The sequence below is a fragment of the Oncorhynchus nerka genome, linkage group LG7 (assembly GCF_034236695.1).
Source record: "Oncorhynchus nerka isolate Pitt River linkage group LG7, Oner_Uvic_2.0, whole genome shotgun sequence".
NCBI lineage: Eukaryota > Metazoa > Chordata > Actinopteri > Salmoniformes > Salmonidae > Oncorhynchus > Oncorhynchus nerka.
In genome coordinates, this window is record NC_088402.1 from 1,094,597 (window position 1) to 1,115,917 (window position 21,321).

Below are 21,321 nucleotides of genomic sequence, written 5' to 3' on the forward strand. Positions count from 1 at the left end.
TGAAAAATCGTGTGTGAGCAAGGAGGCCTACAAACCTGACTCACTTACACCAGCTCTGTCAGGAGGAATGGGCCAAAATTCAACCCAACCTATTGTGGGAAGCTTGTGGAAGGCTACCCAAAATGTTTGACCCAAGTTAACAATTTAAAGGCAATGCTACCAAATACTAATTGAATGTATGTAAACTTCTGACCCACTGGGAATGTGATGAAAATTCAAGCTGAAATAAATCATTCTCTCTACTATTATTCTGACATTTCACATTCTTAAAACAAAGTGGTGATCCCAACTGACCTAAGACAGGGAATCTTTACCAGGATTAAATGTCAGGAATTGTGAAAAACTGAGTTTAAATGTATTTGGCTAATGTGTATGTAAACTTCCGACTTCAACTGTATGTTAGAGACTCAGTAATCAAGGAAGACACCGATTTCACCAAAGAAGCACAAATCTCATCATGACCTGCTGATGATATCTTAAAGATACCAATTACCTCCATCACGTCCATTACATCAGGAAAATCAAACTGAAGCAGATAGTTGCAGAATCAACATCAACCTGATTATAAACATTTTCCAATGAGACATCATCAATCAACATCTCAAAGCACTCACAGTTATTTAGTTAAATATTCCTTATTTGAACGGGATCAGTGTCCCTATACCGGGAGATGAGACACATGGTCAGACTAATTTGAAATGGACTGCCACTACCGGGAGATAAAAAACATGTCAGACTAATTTGAAATGGACTGCCACTACCGGGAGATGAGACACATGTCAGACTAATTTGAAATGGACTGCCACTACCGGGAGATAAGACACATGTCAGACTAATTTGAAATGGACTGCCACTACCGGGAGATGAGACACATGTCAGACTAATTTGAAATGGACTGCCACTACCGGGAGATAAGACACATGTCAGACTAATTTGAAATGGACTGCCACTACCGGGAGATGAGACACGTCAGACTAATTTGAAATGGACTGCCACAGCCCCACATTAAAAGTACGTGATGGTGTGAAGACAATCAGCCTCAACAACATAAACATTGGTGTTAATAACATCATTTTCTTCACATGGTTGGGGTCACAAGAATTTGTAGAAATCTAAATGGGGTCATGGGCCAAAAAGGTTTGGTAACCCCTGTGCTAAGGGGTCAGCAAGCCAACCAACAATTAAGACGAGGGGGGTACTTAAACTAAGCAACACTTGGACATCGTCTATTCTTCAGGCCCCTAGCAACCAGAATCCCAACACCCCTTTACAGGGGAGAAATACTAGGGAAACTATGGTTGGGGCAGAGTCTGATTCCAGTGTTCCAAGACCGCTCATAGAATACAGGTGGAAGTGCTGGTAGAACAGTCTACCCTCCATAGAGTCATCTGCCTGAGCCATCTACCCTCCATAGAGTCATCTGCCTGAGCCATCTACCCTCCATAGAGTCATCTGCCTGAGCCATCTACCCTCCATAGAGTCATCTGCCTGAGCCATCTACCCTCCATAGAGTCATCTGCCTGAGCCATCTACCCTCCATAGAGTCATCTGACTCAACCATCTACCATCCATAGAGTCATCTGCCTCAACCATCTACCCTCCATAGAGTCATCTGCCTCAACCATCTACACTTCATAGGGCCGTCTTCCTCTGACATCTTCCCACAACAGGGTCATCTGCCCCAGACATCTACCCTCCATAGGGTCATCTGCCTCAGACATCAACCCTCCATAGGGTTGTCTTCCTCAGCCAACTACACTCCATGATGTCATCTGCCTCAGCCATCTACCTGCCCAAAGGTCATCTGCCTGAGCCCTTTACCCTCTTTAGGATAATATGCCTCAGCCATCTACCCTCAATGAGGTCATCATCCTGAGCCATCGACCCTCCATAGGGTCATCTGCCTCAGCCATCGACCCTCCATAGAGTCATCTGCCTGAGCCATCTACCCTCCATAGAGCATCTGCCTGAGCCATCTACCCTCCATAGAGTCATCTGCCTCAACCATCTACCATCCATAGAGTCATCTGCCTCAACCATCTACCATCCATAGAGTAATCTGACTCAACCATCTACCATCCATAGAGTCATCTGACTCAACCATCTACCATCCATAGAGTCATCTGCCTCAACCATCTACCCTCAGAAGGGTCAACTGCTGTAGCCATCTACCCTCAGAATGGTCAACTGCTGTAGCCATCTACCCTCAGAAGGGTCTTCTGCCTCAGACATCTACTCTCTATAGGGTCGTCTTCCTCAACCGTCTACCCTCAGAAGGGTCACCTGCTCAGCCATCTATCCTCAGAAGGGTCATCTGCCTCAGCCATCTACCCTCAGAAGGGTCAACTGCTGTAGCCATCTACCCTCAGAATGGTCAACTGCTGTAGCCATCTACCCTCAGACATCTACTCTCTATAGGTCAACCGTCTACCCTCAGAAGGGTCACCTGCTCAGCCATCTATCCTCAGAAGGGTCATCTGCCTCAGCCATCTACCCTCAGAAGGGTCAACTGCTGTAGCCATCTACCCTCAGAATGGTCAACTGCTGTAGCCATCTGCCCTCCGTAGGATCGTTTCCCTCACCCATCTAACCTCAGAAGGGTCATCTGCCTCAGCTATCGACCCTCCATAGGGTCATCTGCCTCAGCCATCGACCCTCCATAGGGTCATATGCTTCAGCCATCGACCCTCCATAGTGTCATCTGCCTCAGCAAAATACGCTCCACTGGGTCATTTGCCTCAGTCATCTACCCTCAATGAGGTCATCATTCTGAGCCATCAACCCTCCATAGGGTCATCTGCCTCAGCCAATCACCCTCAATGAGGTCATCATCCTGAGCCATCGACCCTCCATAGGGTCATCTGCCTCAGCCATCGACCCTCCATAGGGTCATCTGCCTCAGGCATCTACCCTCCATAGGGTTGTCTTCCTCAGCCATCAACCCTCCATAGGGTTGTCTTCCTCAGCCAACTACACTCCATGATGTCATCTGCCTCAGCCATCTACCTGCCCAAAGGTCATCTGCCTGAGCCCTTTACCCTCTTTAGGATAATATGCCTCTGCCATCTACCCTCAATGAGGTCATCATCCTGAGCCATCGACCCTCCATAGGGTCATCTGCCTCAGCCATCTCCCCTCCATAGGGTCATCTGCCTCAGCCATCTCCCCTCCATAGGGTCATCTGCCTCAGCCATCGACCCTCCATAGGGTCATCTGCCTCAGCCATCTCCCCTCCATAGAGTCATCTGCCTGAGCCATCTCCCCTCCATAGGGTCATCTGCCTCAGCCATCGACCCTCCATAGGGTCATCTGCCTCAGCCATCTCCCCTCCATAGGGTCATCTGCCTCAGCCATCTACCCTCAGAAGGGTCATCTGCCTCAGACATCTACCCTCAGAAGGGTCATCTGCCTCAACAGTCTACCCTCCATAGGGTCATCTGCCTCCGCCATCTACCCTCAATGAGGTCATCATTCTGAGCCATCTACCCTCCATAGGGTCATCTGCCTCAGCCATCGACCCTCCATAGGGTCATCTGCCTCAGCCATCTCCCCTCCATAGGGTCATCTGCCTCAGCCATCTCCCCTCCATAGGGTCATCTGCCTCAGCCATCGACCCTCCATAGGGTCATCTGCCTCAGCCATCTCCCCTCCATAGAGTCATCTGCCTGAGCCATCTCCCCTCCATAGGGTCATCTGCCTCAGCCATCGACCCTCCATAGGGTCATCTGCCTCAGCCATCTCCCCTCCATAGGGTCATCTGCCTCAGCCATCTACCCTCAGAAGGGTCATCTGCCTTAGCCCTTTACCCTCTTTAGGATAATATGCCTCAGCCATCTTCCCTTGATTTGATGATCAGACTCGGCCATCTAACCTCAATAGGGTCATCGTCCTTAGCCATCTACCCTCCATAGAGTCATCTTCCTGAGCCGTCTACCCTCCGTAAGGTCATCATTCTGAGCCATCTACCCTCCATAGGGTCATCTGCCTCAGACATCTACCCTCCGTAAGGTCATCTGCCTAAGCCATCTACCCTCCGCAAGGTCATCATTCTGAGCCATCGAAACTCCGTAGGGTCATCTGCCTGAGCCATCTACCATCCGCAAGGTCATCATTCTGAGCCATCTACCCTCCGTAGCGTCATTTGCCTCCGCCATCTACCCTCAATGAGGTCATCATTCTGAGCCATCTACCCTCCATCGGGTCATCTGCCTTAGTCTTGTACCCTCTTTAATATTCTTCAGCCATGTACCTTTGATTTGGAGATCTGATTCAGCCATCTACCCTACATAGGGTCATTTGCCTCAGCCATCTACCCTCAATGAGGTCATCATTCTGAGCCATCTACCCTCTTTAGGGTAATATGCTTCAGCCATCTACCCTCCATATGTTCATCTTCCTCAGCCAACTACCCTCAGAAGGTTCAACTGCTTTAGCCATCTACCCTCCATAGGATCATCTGCCGGAGCCGTCTGGAACCCATAAGACACCCTAGGTCAAAGATGAAGGTTCAGGTCTGGATCCCATAAGACACCCTAGGTCAGAGAGGGAGACTCAGGTCTGGATCCCATAAGACACCCTAGGTCAAAGATGAAGGTTCAGGTCTGGATCCCATAACACACCCTAGGTCAGAGAGGGAGACTCAGGTCTGGAACCCATAAGACACTCTAGGTCAAAGAGGAAGATTCAGGTCTGGAACCCATAAGACACTCTAGGTCAGAGATGAAGGTTCAGGTCTGGATCCCATAAGACACCCTAGGTCAGAGAGGAAGATTCAGGTCTGGATCCCATAAGACACCCTAGGTCAGAGAGGAAGATTCAGGTCTGGATCCCATAAGACACTCTAGGTCAGAGATGAAGGTTCAGGTCTGGATCCCATAAGACACCCTAGGTCAGAGAGGAAGATTCAGGTCTGGATCCCATAAGACACCCTAGGTCAGAGAGGAAGATTCAGGTCCGGATCCCATAAGACACCCTAGGTCAGAGAGGAAGATTCAGGTCTGGATCCCATAAGACACCCTAGGTCAGAGATGGAGATTCAGGTCTGGATCCCATAAGACACCCTAGGTCAGAGAGGAAGATTCAGGTCTGGATCCCATAAGACACCCTAGGTCAGAGATGGAGATTCAGGTCTGGATCCCATAAGACACCCTAGGTCAGAGATGGAGATTCAGGTCTGGATCCCATAAGACACCCTAGGTCAGAGATGGAGATTCAGGTCTGGATCCCATAAGACACCCTAGGTCAGAGAGGAAGATTCAGGTCTGGATCCCATAAGACACCCTAGGTCAGAGATGGAGATTCAGGTCTGGATCCCATAAGACACCCTAGGTCAGAGAGGAAGATTCAGGTCTGGATCCCATAAGACACCCTAGGTCAGAGATGGAGATTCAGGTCTGGATCCCATAAGACACCCTAGGTCAGAGATGGAGATTCAGGTCTGGATCCCATAAGACACCCTAGGTCAGAGATGGAGATTCAGGTCTGGATCCCATAAGACACCCTAGGTCAGAGATGGAGATTCAGGTCTGGATCCCATAAGACACCCTAGGTCAGAGATGGAGATTCAGGTCTGGATCCCATAAGACACCCTAGGTCAGAGAGGAGATTCAGGTCTGGATCCCATAAGACACCCTAGGTCAGAGATGGAGATTCAGGTCTGGATCCCATAAGACACCCTAGGTCAGAGATGGAGATTCAGGTCTGGATCCCATAAGACACCCTAGGTCAGAGATGGAGATTCAGGTCTGGATCCCATAAGACACCCTAGGTCAGAGATGGAGATTCAGGTCTGGATCCCATAAGAAACCCTAGGTCAGAGATGGAGATTCAGGTCTGGATCCCATAAGACACCCTAGGTCAGAGATGGAGATTCAGGTCTGGATCCCATAAGACACCCTAGGTCAGAGATGGAGATTCAGGTCTGGATCCCATAAGACACCCTAGGTCAGAGATGGAGATTCAGGTCTGGATCCCATAAGACACCCTAGGTCAGAGATGGAGATTCAGGTCTGGATCCCATAAGACACCCTAGGTCAGAGAGGAAGATTCAGGTCTGGATCCCATAAGACACCCTAAGTCAAAGAGGAAGATTCAGGTCTGGATCCCATAAGACACCCTAGGTCAGAGAGGTAGACTCAGGTCTGGGAAATACGGGTAGTTAAACCAACAGTCAATGTTGCGGATTCTAATCTAGCAAGCATTCCACATTCTCATGTACGTGCTTCTCTGGGGCCAACTTTTATCACATTCACAGTGTTTTCAAGAAGCTCCAGCCAAACCCAATGACAGAGAAGATAGTGTAGTCTGTAGGTCACAACAATTGTTTGGGGAGGCGAGTGCCCGACTACATCTTGGAAGCAGTTACATCAACTGTTGAGGATTAGTAAGGAGGCCTTCCCCAATGCAATAGTCTATGTACCATTCATACATTACTCAGAAAGACCAGCTATCGATCAGCAGTGTCTGGTACAGAAGCTGAATAGATGAGATGTTTAAATGACCTTAACAAACTCAGGTTTCGCACAGACCCCTGAGACCCGGTTCACTGGAGTAGGGATACTAGGTTAGGGTTAGGGTTTGGCCGGGGTAGACCGCCTTGGTAAATAGTCATTTGTGACTGACTTGCCTAGTTAAATAAAGGTACAAATTAATGCGGGAGGACTGTTCTCTTACAAGTACCCAACATTCTAACATTAAAAACCTACCTTCCTCCTTCAGGCTCAACCAAGCTGAGAGGTTCTAGAAAGAGGACAGACTTTTATACCAACTCCTAAATGGGTGGACCGCGGGGAGCTCCGGAGGTACCTACACATCTATCATAGCAGATTGAAATGATTAGACCATTTTGATTCTAAATTAGATTTTCCCAAAACACCATTTCCAAACACCTCACATTGGGAACCTCAGTTGGAGTCAGTGTCAGAACCTATACAGACCCTTATACGTGGGGATGTGGCTTCCGTTTCACAACTCAAACCGAGACCTGTAAATAAATGTAATTTATTTATTTAATTTAATTTAATTTATTTATTGTAAATGCAAAGCAACAGAATCATGATCTAAAAACATTGAGCAGCAATCAGAATATTGTAATTAAACCAGCAGATAAGGGGGCTCAGATTGTTATAATGGATAATAGACAATTAGATCATGTCAAACACTATGTCCCATTGCTCCACTCAACACAACTGGAAACACAAAGATGAATCCAGGAGATAGTGAATAAACTGTATGAGGATAAGTATATCACGGATAAACAGATGGTCTCCAAGACCTCTGCAGTTTTACTTACTTCCTAAAATCCACAAATCTCCTGAGAAGTGGACGCTCCCTCCCGAGTTCCCTGTGGGGAGATCCCATAGTAAGTGATTGTGACTCAGAATTTTATTGTATTGCTGAATATATAGATTTTTTACATCAATCCTCTATCTCAGAAACACCCCAGCTATGTTAAGGATACTTAGGAATTTGTCAACAGGCTGAAGGGTTTCAAGATGCCAGGAAATGCTTTTTTTATTCTCCATTGATATTAATTTGCTGTACGTAAACATTGATAACAAATTAGGTCTACAGGAAGTTGCAAATGCCTTTCAGAGGTATCCTGAACCCAGTCGACCGTAGAGAGGTATCCTGACCTCAGTCGACCGTAGAGAGGTATCCTGACCCCAGTCGACCGTGGAGAGTTATCCTGACCTCAGTCGACCGTAGAGAGGTATCCTGACCCCAGTCGACCGTAGAGAGGTATCCTGACCCCAGTCGACCGTAGAGAGGGATCCTGACCCCAGTCGACCGTAGAGAGGGATCCTGACCCCAGTCGACCGTAGAGAGGGATCCTGACCCCAGTCGACCGTAGAGAGGTATCCTGACCCCAGTCGACCGTAGAGAGGGATCCTGACCCCAGTCGACCGTAGAGAGGTATCCTGACCCCAGTCGACCGTAGAGAGGGATCCTGACCCCAGTCGACCGTAGAGAGGTATCCTGACCCCAGTCGACCGTAGAGAGGTATCCTGACCCCAGTCGACCGTAGAGAGGGATCCTGACCGTAGAGAGGTATCCTGACCCCAGTTGACCGTAGAGAGGTATCCTGAACCCAGTCGACCGTAGAGAGGTATCCTGACCCCAGTCGACCGTAGAGAGGGATCCTGACCGTAGAGAGGTATCCTGACCCCAGTCGACCGTAGAGAGGGATCCTGACCGTAGAGAGGTATCCTGACCCCAGTCGACCGTAGAGAGGGATCCTGACCCCAGTCGGCCGTAGAGAGGGATCCTGACCCCAGTCGACCGTAGAGAGGTATCCTGACCCCAGTCGACCGTAGAGAGGGATCCTGACCGTAGAGAGGTATCCTGACCCCAGTCGACCGTAGAGAGGTATCCTGACCTCAGTCGACCGTAGAGAGGGATCCTGACCCCAGTCGACCGTAGAGAGGTATCCTGACCCCAGTCGACCGTAGAGAGGTATCCTGACCCCAGTCGACCGTAGAGGGGTATCCTGACCCCAGTCGACCGTAGAGAGGTATCCTACGGTATCCTACCTTCTCTAGTTGGTTAGGTCAGGATGTGATTTGGGTGGGCATTCTATGTTTTCTATTTCTTTGTTTTTGGCAGCGTGTGGTTCCCAATTAGCGGCAGCTGTCTATCTTTGTCTCTCATTGGGAATCATACTTAGGAAGCCTTTTCCCACCAATGTTGTAGGTAATTATTTCTATTCTGTGAGTGTTTGTGTACGCCACGGTCGGGTTTCTGTTTACCTGTTTTTTGTGAAGGTTTCACTTGGATTAAAGTTGTGGAACTACATGCACACTGCGCCTTGGTCCATTTATGACAGGGTGTTTGAAGATAGCGAATGTGACAGGTACAGCCATGGGAAAGAATGTTTTGCAAATGTGTATACATGTTTTGGGGAAAAAACTGCTTTCATCAAATGTAAGGCCTGTACCATTGCTGTACCTTAGCTATCTTGATTATATTTTTTGGACTGTGGGGAGGCTCCACCTCTGAATTTGGGGAATTATTAAACATTTTAAACTCGCATCACTTATCAATTACACATCATTTGTACAAAAAAAGTATTTCTAGTTACACAGGTCTTTTTCATTCACAAGGAGGGAGAAACAAAAAAATGTGCAGCTAAAGTTTTCTTTAAGTAAACAGAAACCTCCTTCACAAATGTAGTTTCCATCCAAAACACACACATAGGGAGGGTCCTGATCAAATCACAACTTATACATTTCCACAGAATCTGTAGTTAGAGGAGGCCACAAGAACACTCTTCTCAGCCTTAAGGCCCAGGGGTTACTCCAGGAGGTTCCTGAGAGAGATTAGGGTTGAGGTCAATCAGACCTACCAGACCCGTAGAACATAGAAGGTAGAGCCGGCACCACCCTGTGGTTCCATTTGTGGGGACTTATTCTCAGGCTCTGGTGCGGTTCAACTCTGAACTTAAATCTCATTTTCAACAGACTCAGAATGATTGTGAGGCCTTGAAAAATGTCAGGGTAATCTCAGCCTTCAGGAGAAATAAGAACATTAAGGACATTCTAGTCCATTCAAGCCTGAAAAAGAAGAAACTGATACAGAATAAATATTTGGGCTTGGGGGCTCCAATCAGGCATAAAATCCAACTGGATACTGGAAATGTGGATTTTGTGATTGAGTGCCTTGTTTATCATAAACTCAATATTGAAGAGACACAAAACACACTAGAATGCAGACTTAAACATCTATACCACACTCAGAAGGGTGATCGATCCACTATGTTGTATGTCCACTTTTGGCCTCATACAGAGAAGAACGTTATAATTTTTGGCCTGGAGACCTATATGGGGTAGTGGAAAACTCAGACAGAGATGCCTGAGCGACAATGGATTACAACAGTAGGAACCATTAACCCTCTCTAGGCCTTAATGGAAAATACTAAGCCACCCAGTGATTTGTCTCCACCTTGTGGCTGCTTTAGACACTTGGAGATTTCTGAATTGGATAAAGCTGCAGATCTAGTGTACCTATCATGATGATTATTATCATTCTTTTTAATGAGCTGGATCCTTGTATAATTATGTGTTATAAATGGTGTGATGGAAACCATCTTTATATACCTTTCGAGTACAGTATATACTGTACTCGATACCATCTACTGTATGCTGCTCTGTACCATCACTCATTCATATATCCTTATGTACATATTCCTTATCCCCTTACACTGTGTATAAGACAGTAGTTTTGGAATTGTTAGTTAGATTACTTGTTGGTTATCACTGCATTGTCGGAACTAGAAGCACAAGCATTTCGCTACACTCGCATTAACATCTGCTAACCATGTGTATGTGACAAATAAAATTTGATTTGATTTGATGTTCCTCCCTCTTTTAGGGATTGAAAGCACTTCTGATTCACCATTCTTATTTAATATTTGTTGGTGTGTTTCTAAATATACATGTATAGGTCTTGTAGCTATCACCGGCCTAGTAGATAGAACTCTCCTTTTGATGGACTGTTGTCTGGAACTATTCTAAACCTAACCACTCATGAGGCCTGAGTCCTGACCTTAACCTTCCTGGCAACTATACCAAACCCTACTCATTCCTGAGGCCTGAGTCCTAACCCTAACCTCCTTGGTTCTCATGCCTAACCATAACCTCTAGGGAGATCCAGTCCCCTTTCCCACATGATAAGTTTAATTGACCTTTTTATTTTATATATTTTTTGTATAAACATTTTTAATATATGGCTGTTTTGTTACAGTAACCCTCCCCCTCCCACTTTTATTTTTCTTGTCTTTATTTATTTATTTTTTAATTTTGAAGGAATGGTCATGATATCAAATCAAATCAAACTTTATTTGTCATATGTGCCGAATACAACAAGTGTAGACTTTACCGTGAAATTCTTACTTACAGGCCCTTAACCAACAGTGAAGTTCAAGAAGAAGACAATATTTACCAAGTAAACTCAAGTAAAAAGCAATAATAAAAAGTAACACAATAAGAATAACAATAACGAGGCTATATAAAGTGGGCACCGGTACCGAGTGAGTGTGCAGGGGTACAGGTTGGTAGAGATCATTTGTACATGTAGGTAGGGGTGATGAGGTGACTATGCATAGATAATAAACATTGAGTAGCAGCAGGGTACAAAAGGGGGGGGGGGCAATATACATTTTCCGGTGGCGATTTTATGAATTGTTCAGCAGTCTTATGGCTTGGGGGTAGAAGGTGTTTAGGAGCCTTTTTGTCCTAGACTTGGTGCTCCGGTACCTCTTGCCGTGTGGTAGCAGAGAGAACAATCTATGACTTGGGTGACTGGAGTCTCTGATAATTTTATGGGCTTTCCTCTGACACCGCCTATTATATAGGTCCTGGATGGCAGGATGCTTAGCCTCAGGGATGTACTGGGCCATTCGCACTACCCTCTGTAGCGCCTTACCGAACAGTTGCCATTCCAGACGGTGATGCAACCAGTCAGGATGGTGCCGCTGTAGAACCTTTTGAGGATCTGGGGACGCATGACAAATATTTTCAGTCTCCTGAGAGGGAAAAGGTTTGTCGTGCCCTCTTCACGACTGTCTTGGTATGTTTGGACCATGATAATTCGTTGGTGATGTGGACACTAATGGAACTTACAACTCTCGACCCGCCAATGTTAATGGGGGCCTGTTCGGCCTGCCTTTCCCTGTAGTCCACGATCAGCTCCTTTGCTGTGTGTATGTGTGTGTGTGTGTATGTGTGTGTGTGTGTGTTCAGTGCGCCAATGAAACCCAACTGAAGATGACCTCTTCACTTAAACCTAACCCTCTACTCATCAGTCTTAAATCTAACCCTCTACTCATCAGCCTCAAACCTAACCCTCTACTCATCAGCCTCATTAGTCTTAAACCTAACCCTCTACTCATCAGCCTTAAACCTAACCCTCTACTCATTAGCCTTAAACCTAACCCTCTACTCATCAGCCTTAAACCTAACCCTCTTCTCATCAGCCTTAAACCTAACCCTCTACTCATCAGCCTCATCAGCCTTAAACCTAACCCTCTACTCATCAGCCTCATCAGCCTCAAACCTAACCCTCTACTCATCAGCCTCATTAGTCTTAAACCTAACCCTCCACTCATCAGCCTTAAACCTAACCCTCTACTCATCAGCCTCATCAGCCTTAAACCTAACCCTCTACTCATCAGCCTCATTAGTCTTAAACCTAACCCTCCACTCATCAGCCTTAAACCTAACCCTCTACTCATCAGCCTCATCAGCCTTAAACCTAACCCTCTACTCATCAGCCTTCCCAACGTGCTGATATGTATGGTGACCTGTGGGATGAGATTTCATTTTGAAGGAATGTTCATGATATGTACAGTGCCTTGCAAAAGTATTCATGTATTACAACCTGTAATTTAAATAGATTTGTATTAGGATTTCATGAAATGGACATACACAAAATAGTCCAAATTGGTGAAGTAAAATGTAAAAAAAAAATATATATATATATATATATCAGAAACTTTGAACATCCCAGGGAGCACCAATAAATCCATTATTAAAAATGGAAAGAATATGGCACCACAACAAATCTGCCAAGAGAGGGCCGCCCACCAAAACTCACAGACCAGGCAAGGAGGGCATTAATCAGAGAGGCAACAAAGAAACCAAAGATAACCCTGAAGGAGCTGCAAAGATCCACAGCGGAGATTGGAATATCTGTCCATAGGACCACTTTAAGCCGTACACTCCACAGAGCCTTGGAATGGCCTAGTCAAAGCCCAGACCTCAATCTAAATGAGAATCTGTGGTATGAATTAAAGATTGCTGTACATCAACGGAACCTATCCAACTTGAAGGAGCTGGAGCAGTTTTGCCTTGAAGAATGGGCAAAAATCACAGCGGCTAGATATGCCAAGCTTATAGAGACAAACCCAATGAGACATGCAGCTGTAATTGCTTGGGGCGTGGTTAAAGCATTGGATTGGTAACCGAAAGGTTGCAAAATAAAATCCCCGAGCTGACAAGGTTCTGCCCCTGAACAAGGCAGTTAACCCACTGTTCATAGGCCATCATTGAAAATAAGAATTTGTTCTTAACTGACTTTCCTAGTTAAATAAAAAAAGTGGCTCAACAAAGTATTGACTTTGGGGGGGTGAATAGTTATGCATGCTCAAGTTCAGTTTTTTTTGTCTTATTTCTTGTTTGTTTCACAATAAAATATTTTGCATCTTCAAAGTGGTAGTCATGTTGTGTAAATCAAATGATACAAACCCCCCAAAAAACTATTTTAATTCCGGGTTGTAAGGCAACAAAATAGGAAAAATGCCAAGGAGGTGAATACATTCACTAGCCACTGTGGGATGAGTTTTAATTTTGAAGAGAGGGTCATGATATGTACGGTGTTCTGTGCCAGCTGGACATCTACGGATGTTGAGTGTACAGTCCCCTAACCTAACACTCTACCAAGGTCTAACCCCTAACACTGACCACTACAAAGGTCTAAACCCTAACCCCTGCCCAGGTTTAACCCCCAATTTACCAAGGTCAAACCCCTAACCCTAACCTCTAACAAGGTCTGACCCCTAACCCTAACCTCTACCAAGGTCTACACACAGCTAGCCCACTTGTGTGTGTGTATGTATGTATGTATGTGTGTGTGCTCAGTGCACCAATGAAACCTAACTGAAGATGACCTCTTCACTTAAACCTAACCCTCTACTCAAATTTCAAAAACCAAAAAATGGTGCCGTCTGCTTTGCTTAATATAAGATATTTTAAATGATTTATACTTTTACTTTTGATACTTAAGTATCAAGAGTCAATGTAATTGCTAAAAGATACTTAAGTATATTTAAAACCAAATACTTTTAGACTTTTACTCAAGTAGAATTTTACTGGCTGACTTTCACTTTTATTTGAGTAACTTTCTATTAAGGTATCTTTACTTTTACTCAAGTATGACAATTGATGATATAGCTTAGGACATATACACTTTTATCAAATAAAGTACACATTATTCAAGTACACATTACTTTACCCGTGCAGTGTAAAGCCTGAAAGCTAAAGACATGTTGTGTGTTGATGGGCAACATTTTAAAACATTACAAAACTTTCTTCCAAGCATAATGGCAAACGACAAAGAGAGGAGGAAACTGATAACTTTAAAGACGGTACTTGGCGGGAGTTGTGTATCTGTTTTTGCAAAAAGGTTCATCTTAGCTATGCGGCTGAAAGTAGGCGACCGCTAGAGTCCCCTTTCAGACACAACAAATATCTCCCTCGTTCTTTTATTTTAAGACTTATATTGGAACTTTTAATGTAGTTACAATTAAATATGGAAGTTTATTTTTGTCAAATCTTATAAATATATTTAAAATGTTGACTTCTATGGCAGTACAATAATATTTTTATTCAGGCATCTGATAACGCACCAACATCGACGCCATCTATGTTCTTAAAGGCCCATTTCCAGTTTGCAAGAAGTGAAAGTAAATGGGAATTTATTACAACCAAAACACTCCGAAAGTGGTTGATTGAACAGTAATTAAAAAGTTGTTTCATTCTCAAAACACATGATGTTTGTCGCGGCAGAATGCACCCCAACGTCTTTTAAAGACTTTACCCTGATTATGGTGAGTTAACTGCCATGCTTACTCTGTATTTTTTTTATTTTTTTATTTTTTACTAGGCAAGTCAGTTAAGAACAAATTCTTATTTTCAGTGACGGCCTAGGAACAGTGGGTTAACTGCCTGTTCAGGGGCAGAACGACAGGTTTGTACCTTGTCAGCTCGGGGATTCGAACTCCGCAACCTTTCGGTTACTAGTCCAACACTCTAACCACTAGGCTACCCTGCCGCCCCAGGCTCTGTCATTGTGTCCAATTGGTTTCAACGTGTGCTGCACGCTTCGACTACAGTGTCTATTCTACTGTCTTGTATCTAACCAAATGTCACATTGTCTGTCTACAGCCAGCAATCTCTGTTGGAAATGTGGGGCAGCTGGCAGTGGACCTGATTGTTTCTACGCTCAACATGTGTCGAGTCGGATACATCCACACTGACTGTCTCATCCCTATGGCAGGGAACAACCCTTATGCTACATTCGCTGAGAACGCCAACGACCTCAGTACCAATGCAGAAGGTACACTAAATATACAAACAGTGGAGGCTGGTGGGAGGAGATATGAGGACAGGCTCATTGTTATGGCTGGAATTGATTAAATGTAAAGATATCAAACATGGAAACCACTTGTTTGACTCTGTTCCATTGATTCCATTCCAGCCATAACAATGAGCCTGGCTTCCTATAGCTCCTCCCACCAGCCTCTGCTAATACAAAAATATGTGGACACCCCTTCAAGTTAGTGGATTTGGCTATTTCAGGCACTATAAAATCGGCACACAGCCATGCAATCTCCATAGAAAACATTGGCAGTAAACTGTCATAGGATGCCACCTTTCCAACAAGTCAGTTCATCACATTTCTGCCCTGCTACATCTGCCCTGGTTAACTGCATCCCACTGCTTGCTTGCTTCTGAAGTTAAGCAGGGTTGGTCTTGGTCAGTCCCTGGATGGGAGACCAGATGCTGCTGGAAGTGGTGTTGGAGGGCCAGTAGGAGGCACCCTTTCCTCTAGTCTAAAAAAATATCCCAATGCCCCAGAGCAGTGATTGGGGACATTGCCCTGTGTAGGGTGCTGTCTTTTGGATGGGACGTTAAACGGGTGTCCTGACTCTCTGTGGTCACTAAAGATCCCTTAGCACTTATTGTAAGAGCCCGGTGTCCTGGCTAAATTCCCAATCTGGCCATCATACCATCACGACCACCTAATCATCCCCAGTTTACAATTGGCTCATTCATCCCCCTCCTCTCCCCTGTAACTATTCCCCAGGTTGTTGCTGTAAATGAAAATGTGTTCTCAGTCAACTTACCTGGTAAAATGAGGGTTAAATAAATAAAAAGTGCTGTTATTGTGGAGTGGAACTGTCTCGGAGCAACAACGGCTCAGTGGCAATGTGGTAGGCCACAACTTCCACGGAGTGGTGAAGCGTGTAAAAATTGTCTCATCGGTTGCAAACCGATACTACAGACCGTTACTACAGATCCTGGTTCGATTTCAGGCTGTATCACAACCGGCTGTGATTGGGAGTCCCATAGGGCTGCGCACAATTGGCCCAGCATTGTCCAGGTTTGGCTGGGGTAGGCCGTCATTATAAATAAGAATTTGTTCTTAACTGACTTGCCTAGTTAAATTAAAGGTTAATGCCCATGATTTTGTTCGACAAGCAGGTGTCCACATACTTTTGGTCTTGTAGTGAAATAGGGTAGTTGTCTATGTAACACTGTACTGTTAATTATCATAATGTACAATAGTCATCGCTTCAGTCATATTGACATGGAATGAGATTCTCTCCTCTCTTGAACAGTGTACTCTTCTCCAGAGTTGAGGTTGGCAGTTCTTCAGATCAGAACCCCAATTATCCAGGTAATGTAACAGAGGTCGGCTTCATTTAACCCATTCTATTTGTAACCGAGTTAAGCCTTAAAGGAGAAGCTCACCCAAAAACACTTCTGGGCCTTTTATAACACTTGCCTGGCTGTTTGTCAGTACCCCAGACCGCCCTTTATAACACTTGCCTGGCTGTTTGTCAGTACCCCAGACCGCCCTTTATAACACTTGCCTGGCTGTTTGTCAGTACCCCAGACCGCCCTTTATAACACTTGCCTGGCTGTTTGTCAGTACCCCAGACCGCCCTTTATAACACTTGCCTGGCTGTTTGTCAGTACCCCAGACCGCCCTTTATAACACTTGCCTGGCTGTTTGTCAGTACCCCAGACCGCCCTTTATAACACTTGCCTGGCTGTTTGTCAGTACCCCAGACCGCCCTTTATAACACTTGCCTGGCTGTTTGTCAGTACCCCAGACCGCCTTTTATAACACTTGCCTGGCTGTTTGTCAGTACCCCAGACCGCCCTTTATAACACTTGCCTGGCTGTTTGTCAGTACCCCAGACCGCCCTTTATAACACTTGCCTGGCTGTTTGTCAGTACCCCAGACCGCCCTTTATAACACTTGCCTGGCTGTTTGTCAGTACCCCAGACCGCCTTTTATAACACTTGCCTGGCTGTTTGTCAGTACCCCAGACCGCCCTTTATAACACTTGCCTGGCTGTTTGTCAGTACCCCAGACCGCCCTTTATAACACTTGCCTGGCTGTTTGTCAGTACCCCAGACCGCCCTTTATAACACTTGCCTGGCTGTTTGTCAGTACCCCAGACCGCCTTTTATAACACTTGCCTGGCTGTTTGTCAGTACCCCAGACCGCCCTTTATAACACTTGCCTGGCTGTTTGTCAGTACCCCAGACCGCCTTTTTTATAACACTTGCCTGGCTGTTTGTCAGTACCCCAGACCGCCCTTTATAACACTTGCCTGGCTGTTTGTCAGTACCCCAGACCGCCCTTTATAACACTTGCCTGGCTGTTTGTCAGTACCCCAGACCGCCCTTTATAACACTTGCCTGGCTGTTTGTCAGTACCCCAGACCGCCCTTTATAACACTTGCCTGGCTGTTTGTCAGTACCCCAGACCGCCCTTTATAACACTTGCCTGGCTGTTTGTCAGTACCCCAGACCGCCCTTTATAACACTTGCCTGGCTGTTTGTCAGTACCCCAGACCGCCTTTATAACACTTGCCTGGCTGTTTGTCAGTACCCCAGACCGCCCTTTATAACACTTGCCTGGCTGTTTGTCAGTACCCCAGACCGCCCTTTATAACACTTGCCTGGCTGTTTGTCAGTACCCCAGACCGCCCTTTATAACACTTGCCTGGCTGTTTGTCAGTACCCCAGACCGCCTTTTATAACACTTGCCTGGCTGTTTGTCAGTACCCCAGACCGCCCTTTATAACACTTGCCTGGCTGTTTGTCAGTACCCCAGACCGCCCTTTATAACACTTGCCTGGCTGTTTGTCAGTACCCCAGACCGCCCTTTATAACTCTTGCCTGGCTGTTTGTCAGTACCCCAGACCGCCCTTTTAGAGTATTTAGATTTCTGTATTTTTATATCAACATGATGAATTTCTACAATCACCTAAAATGCTTTGAATACTGTGTATTTATTGTTACATAAATAACGATTGGTGTCTCAGCATTGAATTGACTAATACATGTGTATAATGTAAGAATTATTTAAAAAACAAAGACATACTTTGTGTGCAAAAGTCTTCCATATAAATCTGTAATCTGGTAAAAACTCTTCTTCATGGTTCTAAAATTGATAATTATAGGAGGCGGGACCAAGGAGCGTCTTACTATTGGTCTTCAAGAAAGGAAATCAGAACGAAGGGAAGTTAACTAAGATGGTAGCTAGCTAGGCTAGTGGTTAGTAGTCTGACATAAAGTAAGGCTAGTGGTTAGTAGTCTGATGTAAAGCTAGTGGTTAGTAGTCTGATGTAAAGTAAGGCTAGTGGTTAGTAGTCTGACGTAAAGTAAGGCTAGTGGTTAGTAGTCTGATGTAAAGTAAGGCTAGTGGTTAGTAGTCTGACGTAAAGCTAGCGGTTACTAGTCTGATGTAAAGTAAGGCTAGCGGTTAGTAGTCTGATGTAAAGTAAGGCTAGTGGTTAGTAGTCTGATGTAAAGTAAGGCTAGTGGTTAGTAGTCTGATGTAAAGTAAGGCTAGTGGTTAGTAGTCTGATGTAAAGTAAGGCTAGTGGTTAGTAGTCTGATGTAAAGTAAGGCTAGCGGTTAGTAGTCTGATGTAAAGCTAGTGGTTAGTAGACTGATGTAAAGTAAGGCTAGTGGTTAGTAGTCTGATGTAAAGTAAGGCTAGTGGTTAGTAGTCTGATGTAAAGTAAAGCTAGTGGTTAGTAGTCTGATGTAAAGTAAGGCTAGTGGTTAGTAGTCTGATGTAAAGTAAGGCTAGTGGTTAGTAGTCTGATGTAAAGTAAGGCTAGTGGTTAGTAGTCTGATGTAAAGTAAGGCTAGCTGGGCTAGTGGTTAGTAGTCTGATGTAAAGTAAGGCTAGAGGTTAGTAGTCTGACGTAAAGTAAGGCTAGCGGTTAGTAGTCTGACGTAAAGTAAGGCTAGTGGTTAGTAGTCTGACGTAAAGTAAGGCTAGTGGTTAGTAGTCTGACGTAAAGCTAGCGGTTAGTAGTCTGACGTAAAGTAAGGCTAGCGGTTAGTAGTCTGACGTAAAGTAAGGCTAGTGGTTAGTAGTCTGACGTAAAGTAAGGCTAGTGGTTAGTAGTCTGACGTAAAGCTAGCGGTTAGTAGTCTGATGTAAAGCTAGCGGTTAGTAGTCTGATGTAAAGCTAGTGGTTAGTAGTCTGATGTAAAGTAAGGCTAGCGGTTAGTAGTCTGATGTAAAGTAAGGCTAGTGGTTAGTAGTCTGATGTAAAGCTAGCGGTTAGTAGTCTGATGTAAAGTAAGGCTAGTGGTTAGTAGTCTGACGTAAAGTAAGGCTAGCGGTTAGTAGTCTGATGTAAAGTAAAGCTAGCGGTTAGTAGTCTGATGTAAAGCTAGTTGTTAGTAGTCTGACGTAAAGTAAGGCTAGTGGTTAGTAGTCTGATGTAAAGCTAGTGGTTAGTAGTCTGACGTAAAGTAAGGCTAGTGGTTAGTAGTCTGATGTAAAGCTAGTGGTTAGTAGTCTGATGTAAAGCTAGTGGTTAGTAGTCTGACGTAAAGGAAGGCTAGCGGTTAGTAGTCTGACGTAAAGGAAGGCTAGCGGTTAGTAGTCTGATGTAAAGCTAATGGTTAGTAGTCTGACGTAAAGTAAGGCTAGTGGTTAGTAGTCTGATGTAAAGCTAGCGGTTAGTAGTCTGATGTAAAGTAAGGCTAGTGGTTAGTAGTCTGATGTAAAGTAAGGCTAGTGGTTAGTAGTCTGATGTAAAGTAAGGCTAGAGGTTAGTAGTCTGATGTAAAGTAAGGCTAGTGGTTAGTAGTCTGATGTAAAGTAAGGCTAGTGGTTAGTAGTCTGATGTAAAGTAAGGCTAGAGGTTAGTAGTCTGATGTAAAGTAAGGCTAGTGGTTAGTAGTCTGATGTAAAGTAAAGCTAGCGGTTAGTAGTCTGACGTAAAGTAAGGCTAGTGGTTAGTAGTCTGATGTAAAGCTAGTTGTTAGTAGTCTGACGTAAAGTAAGGCTAGTGGTTAGTAGTCTGATGTAAAGCTAGTGGTTAGTAGTCTGACGTAAAGTAAGGCTAGCGGTTAGTAGTCTGACGTAAGGCTAGCGGTTAGTAGTCTGATGTAAAGCTAGCGGTTAGTAGTCTGATGTAAAGCTAGTGGTTAGTAGTCTGATGTAAAGCTAGTGGTTAGTAGTCTGATGTAAAGTAAGGCTAGTGGTTAGTAGTCTGATGTAAAGTAAGGCTAGTGGTTAGTAGTCTGATGTAAAGTAAGGCTAGTGGTTAGTAGTCTGATGTAAAGTAAGGCTAGCTGGGCTAGTGGTTAGTAGTCTGATGTAAAGTAAGGCTAGAGGTTAGTAGTCTGACGTAAAGGAAGGCTAGAGGTTAGTAGTCTGACGTAAAGGAAGGCTAGCGGTTAGTAGTCTGATGTAAAGCTAGTGGTTAGTAGTCTGATGTAAAGTAAGGCTAGTGGTTAGTAGTCTGATGTAAAGTAAGGCTAGTGGTTAGTAGTCTGATGTAAAGTAAGGCTAGTGGTTAGTAGTCTGACGTAAAGTAAGGCTAGCGGTTAGTAGTCTGACGTAAAGTAAGGCTAGCGGTTAGTAGTCTGACGTAAAATAAGGCTAGCAGTTAGTAGTCTGACGTAAAGTAAGGCTAGCGGTTAGTAGTCTGATGTAAAGTAAGGCTAGTGGTTAGTAGTCTGATGTAAAGTAAAGCTAGCGGTTAGTAGTCTGACGTAAAGTAAGGCTAGTGGTTAGTAGTCTGATGTAAAGCTAGTGGTTAGTAGTCTGACGTAAAGTAAGGCTAGTGGTTAGTAGTCTGATGTAAAGCTAGTGGTTAGTAGTCTGACGTAAAGTAAGGCTAGTGGTTAGTAGTCTGACGTAAAGTAAGGCTAGCGGTTAGTAGTCTGACGTAAAGTAAGGCTAGCGGTTAGTAGTCTGATGTAAAGCTAGCGGTTAGTAGTCTGATGTAAAGCTAGCGGTTAGTAGTCTGATGTAAAATAAGGCTAGCGGTTAGTAGTCTGACGTAAAGCTAGCGGTTAGTAGTCTGACGTAAAGTAAGGCTAGCGGTTAGTAGTCTGACGTAAAGTAAGGCTAGCGGTTAGTAGTCTGACGTAAAGTAAGGCTAGCGGTTAGTAGTCTGACGTAAAATAAGGCTAGCGGTTAGTAGTCTGACGTAAAGTAAGGCTAGTGGTTAGTAGTCTGACGTAAAGTAAGGCTAGCGGTTAGTAGTCTGAT

The 21,321-nt window shown here is 44.8% G+C and overlaps 1 protein-coding gene across 3 annotated transcripts in view; it reads left to right on the top strand.

Moving 5' to 3' along the window:
• Positions 1-14,417: 14,417 nt before the first annotated feature.
• Positions 14,418-21,321, top strand: part of psmg2 (proteasome (prosome, macropain) assembly chaperone 2) — a 41,340-nt gene continuing 34,436 nt past the window's right edge. For 2 of the 3 annotated variants that reach the window (XM_065020088.1, XM_065020089.1), the window contains exons 1-3: positions 14,418-14,602; positions 14,940-15,111; positions 16,397-16,455. In XM_065020088.1, coding sequence (XP_064876160.1) covers positions 14,543-14,602; positions 14,940-15,111; positions 16,397-16,455 — 291 coding nt within the window. In that variant the 5' untranslated portion in view covers positions 14,418-14,542. The remainder of the gene's footprint in view (positions 14,603-14,939; positions 15,112-16,396; positions 16,456-21,321) is intronic. The other variant, XM_065020087.1, reaches the window with a different exon arrangement.